The 6,000-nt window shown below is 43.6% G+C and overlaps 1 protein-coding gene across 1 annotated transcript in view; it reads left to right on the forward strand.

Annotated features, from left to right (window-relative positions):
• Positions 1–5,811, forward strand: part of LOC142776442 (uncharacterized) — a 32,522-nt gene extending 26,711 nt beyond the window's left edge. Inside the window, exon 2 of the mRNA XM_075880114.1 lies at positions 5,490–5,811. Within this exon, the coding sequence (XP_075736229.1) occupies positions 5,490–5,804 (315 nt within the window). The 3' untranslated portion in view covers positions 5,805–5,811. The remainder of the gene's footprint in view (positions 1–5,489) is intronic.
• The last annotated feature ends 189 nt before the right edge of the window (positions 5,812–6,000 follow it).

The following is a 6,000-nucleotide window of genomic DNA, read 5'->3' on the forward strand; positions in this document are numbered from 1 at the left end:
TATTTAACTACTTTTGAAGGACAATATCGTCAGCCGAATTATTTTAACATCAATCGTGATCAACGACTGTGTGGGTTCTCTGAACACTGGAGAAAGTGTCGTCAAGACGCAGAGTATTTTCCTCTGCTGATTTAACGAAGACCAGTGCAACGAAGTAGTAAAAAATGCTCAAGAGTATTGCCATCATCGCGGATACATCTCGTCAGAACCCTGTAAATAAAATATCCGCTTTTGTTGCAACATTAGCATGTATGCACGTTGGAACCACGCCATCTTAGTTTCGTGGAAGGGGAGTGGTGCTGCTGCATATAAAACAAGTTCGATTTTTGTAGAACCGCTTTCCTCCAGAATCGGAGAAGTGGTTTTCGTGATCGTGTTTCATCCTAAAAAGACGAACATGACGATAATTATGTATTAAAAATTAACAAAATAGAAATTGCAAATGGCAAAATGAACCTTCATCTCATTTGGCTGATGAAGAGTCATGTGGAAAATACAAAAGTGCAACTGCAAAGTGTGCATCAATCAAGCATATGCAGCTGACACACTGTCGAAATAAAGTTCGAGATCGTAGGACATCATAAATAAGATCGAAATAGTAGACACCGTAGCGTGTCTTATGCAGTGCAGCTGCATGCATTCTATGCAGATTTTGTCCTTTCGTATACAGTCGTGCAAACTCTGCACTGCATTGCGAATACGGCACGTTTTAGAAGACCTTTCTTTGTGTTCGTCTGACGGCAGCCTGCTTCCTGCACAAAAGAGGCAAGAAATAATATTAGAACAACGGAATGGCTCGAACATTAAAGCCGCATTTTTCTTTACTCGTAGTGAACACATTCACTGGTATTTCTTGCATTTAAAGAACAGACATGGTTGTTTTATTCAGCTTTGCCTATTTTGACACATGTTTGGCTCAGGCACTTGGGCAGCTTACCAGGCATATGGTTATGTAATTCCATTATCTAATTGCACAAGTCAATTGCGTAGCAAGCAATATCTCTTCGGGGGGTGGGGGGGGGGGTCAACCATAAAAAGGCAACCGCGTACATCCACATTTCACAGAGCACGAACCTCTGCTTGATTCCCTGAAGCGGGGGTTGGTTGTTCATTGGTATTGTGAGCTGCATAGACACTGTATATCAAAGCTATGTTTCACGCGTAGTAGCAACAACAGCACACTCATTGGACCCAATTTGAATTGTGTTTGTTCTTCCTAAACTGTCTCTAATAACGATCTTAGCTAAGAAAGGGGGAAAATGAACAAAAAAAAAAGAAAACAGGAGAACTTACCTTCTCGTAGATACAGACGATCATCGAACGAAAGTATGCTTCGCCGTATATTTCGGCTAGCGTAGCAAAGATTCATCGGAGAGGAAAAGCTCAGGAGTAGGGTGAATGCAGGGCATCGAAAGTTTACTATTAGGTTTCTTCTCCGATTGTTTGTCAAGCTTTCGCGCCATTCTTGAACTGATGAGGTGGGCGAGCTTCATCGAAACACCTGAAAGCACTGACGTCCGCAGTTTACTAGTCTTGGATCATTCGCACTACGAGTATGCGCACACCCGAAGGCAAGAATCCACTGGCTCATGCACGAAACACAACACATCACGGCACTGGGGAGTGCTCCTGTTGGAACCCCGACCACCTGTCCCGGCGCCACAGTAGCCGTTGCCGAACCATTCGAAGGCAGCTCCATAGTAAACGCGCACCGTCATTGTTGAAAGAACGTGGCGGTGGCAGCTCAATTGATCGAGAAACGCCTTCAAAGAGAGATGGGCTCTGTCATGGACGTGATGTTTGCTTAGAAACTTCACTCGAGGGACGATTCAAGGTAGCTCGATCGCTTCCTTGTCAATCTCGGGAAAACGCTCGCAATTTACTCAAGTGAAGGAAGCGTTTCAAGTGAAGGGTGGTTTGAGAATGGGAAAACGCCACTCAAGGAGCGTTGCGAGTGAAAGGTCGAGTCGAGAAGCGTTTGTGAATACGGGGGAAGTCTGGTCTCGTCCACGGGAATTCCAATAACAAAGAATCATTCAGCTTCTTCATCAATGGGATCATTGTTCTCACGCCTATGGTGTATACTTTGAATAAAGTCATCATTTATACTCCCTAGTGTCGTTGCGTACCTTTTCATTTTGAACACCCCTTTTATGCATTATTGCCAGTGTGGTTTTTGTAATGAGATCTCAATGTGTTGCTTTGCTATTACTTGGAGGCCACGTCAGTAATGAGCATTAGTTTGTGATGAGCGACGAAGCCTTTGTGTGTTTTATGTATTTGTATTTTGTCAAAAACCGGCACAGTGGTCTAGCAGGGGCGAAGGTCGTGGTTTCGGATTCCGGCCGTGGCTGCCGCACTCAGATGAAGGTAAAATGTGCGCCAGCCGTGTACCTAAATTAATGTGCACTTCGAAGAACACCACGTGGCAAAAATTTCGGAAGCCTTTATATACGGCATGCCTTGGTTTCCAGACGTAAAACCCTAAAGGCTGGTGCACACCGGCGACTTGCAGCTGTCGCGCAACCATTCGCGACTGGCGAGCGAAAAAGCGACTGATGTTCACACCGGCACAGGCTGTATGTGAGCGACCCGAAGTCGCAAAACTGGAGAGTCACGTCCGGATCTCGTTATCAGCGAAAACTCTGGAGACCGGCGCCGATCAGCTGATCGCCGCCAGCTGAGTGAACGGAGCGAACCGAGTGCGCCGCATTTATTGTTTTCGTCTGTTCTCGCACAGCGCTGAAAAAACAAACAAGAAAACAAAAATCGAGCAACTCTGATTGGTTCCAGCAGCCTTGCGACTGCAGTCGCACGACTGAAAAATCCGTCAGGAAGCGACTAGCAAAAGCAGTCGCTTTGCGGCTGTTTGCGATTGTTCGCGACTGTTTGCGACCAGCCGCGCAAATGGTCGCGCGACCACTGCTAGTCACCGTTGTGCACCAGCCTTAACAATTACTTCAATGAAAGTGTAATTTACACAAGAGTGCATGGAAGCAATGTGATGCAACTGTTTATGTTAAATAAAATAATTAGAGAGCCAACAAATGGCTCATCGACATTCCCACATTCAGGTACCAAACGCGTACAGCGCCGTATGTGTTTGGTGCTTGATTGTGGGGGTGTGTGCGAGTGTGAGTGTGCTGCGTGGTCGTGCTCTCTTTTTGGATTCCTTTACCTCCTAGCCCAACAACACTCTACTTTCTATATATTACGCTACTTCTAACGTAATGAGCTACACATATTAGAAGCAAGATACAGGTGATAAACAAAGAAACGCCAGGATAGGGAAGATGAAAGCTTGCGATGAAAAAAATCCGTAAAAAGGTGTTGTGTCGAGTCAACGTTTTGAGAAGCGGACTTGTCTTCCTCAAGGCTATATAGAACAGAAGCGAAGGAGATAGCCGAGTTAGTGGTGTAGTGTACACGTATTCCGAAGGAGTATACGGCCAGCGTGCGTCCGGTCTTCTTGAGCCGTAGGGCACGCGTTATCCGTCGCCTCTGCACACGCACGTTCGGACAGCCATGGCGCTGAGCGCAGCGTGGCAAGAACACGGTACTTCTCGCAACAGGTGCAACGCTTCATTAAGTTTTCAGACGTCCACTGGCTGATAAGACAATGAAGCAGAATATGTGATACTTGTTGGGTAAAGGTCAATGAATTCGTCGTATTGTTTTTAGAAGCACCAAATATAAGATCTAATAATAATAATAATAATAATAATAATAATAATAATAATAATAATAATAATAATAATAATAATAATAATAATAATAATAATAATAATAATAATAATAATAATAATAATAATAATAATAATAATAATAATAATAATAATAATAATAATAATAATAATAATAATGTATTATTATTATTATTATTATTATTATTATTATTATTATTATTATTATAAAACCACCACATGATTATGATAGACGCCGTGGTGGAGGGCTCCGAAAATTTTGACCACCCGCTGCTCTTTAACGCGCACCTAAATCGAGGCACACAAACCTACAGCATTTTCGGCTCAGTCGAAAATGCGGCCGTCCCTGCCGGGATTCGATCTCTCGACGTGCGGGTCAGCAGCCGAGTTCCTCAGTGATGAGAACACCGTGGCGGATAATCGTACAAAAATAAATATGCCAATTAAGTGGTTTCTGAACAATCGAGAGTTCAGAAGACTGAACGCCATTTCTGGTCACTGTTCTTTTGCCCTATTTTTCGTTTTCTTTATTTGTGGTCAAACCATCCCCTTACGTGATGACGTGTATGCCATATGGCAATGTTGCCTTGCGTAAATTGAAGTGCTTGTATTTTTTTTCTTTTGCTCACTAGTGACACCTTAATCTTCACGTTCACAGACATTGCCACTCCGCTTTGATTTACTTTCAAAGATTCAGAGAAGAGTAGTTTGTTTTAGGGACTGACTTGTTTACTGACTGACTTGGACTGGACTTGTTTTAGTTTGTTTTAGGAATGTTTGAAAAAAAAAGTTGGCTTGAATATTTGCTTTTGCTGTGATCTCTAGGCTACACACCAGCTTTTTTTAGAACTTATGTGAACATCCTTGTTTTCATTGCTTTAGAAAAGCAAACGGCTAAGTTGTTGCTCTCGGATAATTAACAGTGCGCACTCTTTGAATAACTCCACGCTATCAGTGTCTGCAAGAGTAGCACAGCATTCGACTTCTGCTCCTATGTCCACTGCAAGTTACACAAGATTTTAGTCAGTGGTATTTGTTATACCCCATAATGCTACTCGCCTTGGGAGCAAATCTTGTTCTCTGATGCACATTATGCGAGGAGGACATTTCACTTTAATATATATGTATATTTTTTCGTGTCACCGAAGGAAGCTGTCTGTGAGTGCTGTGTTTGATTAAATTTCAGTAGTGTCGTACTGATTGGTTTAAATAGGAATGAGAGACTGTTCTGAAACTGGAGAATTTACTGTTTTTAGAAGGAAAAGCTTGGCCAGTTGACACATATTTAGATAAAAAAAAAAACCCCGCGAAACTTGGAACAGCCCTTGCTCTCGGAGAAAGAAAAGTACCTTGTCTGATGCTCGCCTGCTAGATTGTTAAGGGACGACGTTAGGGGCTTAAGCTTTCTTTCAAGTTCGGAATTCGTCGGCATAAGGGGTAGCAGGTGAGTTTCCCGCAAGGACACTTTTTTAAAGAAACATTAAAATAAGTATACGAGAGTGTACCCTGACTCAAAGACATTTGAGTCTTTATTGGCGTTTGGGCTGGGCTAGGTAGATTGTACGCAATGGTTGAATTTTCATCGTGTTCACTAGCTGAGAGAATTGGTTCACACGCAGTTCTACACGTGTGCGTGCTGAAAATAGCGCATATAACGACAATTTAAAGTTCTATTTCTTTATTTTTGAATATCGCGAAGGATCATGCTGTTTATTTTTGAAACATTTGGATATGTCTGATTTTTTGGAAGCGAGAGTAAAGCGTGACTGCAATGGGCGGGCTCAGACGGTACCACGCAGGGCGACCGAGGACCCTCGCAGTGCGGTCGACCAGTCGACGGACGTGGGCAACTCCAGCATGTCGGCTGGTGCTGTTAGCAAGGGCAGCTACTCGACGGATGCCCCGAGCCTCACCCGTTTGTCCAAGTACAAAGTCGTTCTAGTGGTCGTCCTCTGCATGGCGTTCGCTGCTGTCACGCTGCTTGTCGTACGGCTCGTCGCCAAGGGCAACTTGCAGAGTGCCTTCTTCACGCCAGCCATGTGGATCCAGGTGCGCTGCGTGACTTGCACGCAAGGATTCAGTTTTAGCGCCCAAATATGAAAACGATTTTAACGCCCAAAGACGAACGCGAACCGGTCGGGCTTAAATGCTTACTTGTTTCGAACACGGTTAGTACTAGACAGAGCACAACATAAGAGTGTAGTTAGTGCATGCATACGTCATACACTTGAACGGCAATATATAATTTCCAAATTGGGTTTGTTCAGTAGGTGCATGGGAAACCGTGTCGGCATTT

The sequence above is a fragment of the Rhipicephalus microplus genome, chromosome X, assembly GCF_043290135.1.
Source record: "Rhipicephalus microplus isolate Deutch F79 chromosome X, USDA_Rmic, whole genome shotgun sequence".
Lineage (NCBI taxonomy): Eukaryota > Metazoa > Arthropoda > Arachnida > Ixodida > Ixodidae > Rhipicephalus > Rhipicephalus microplus.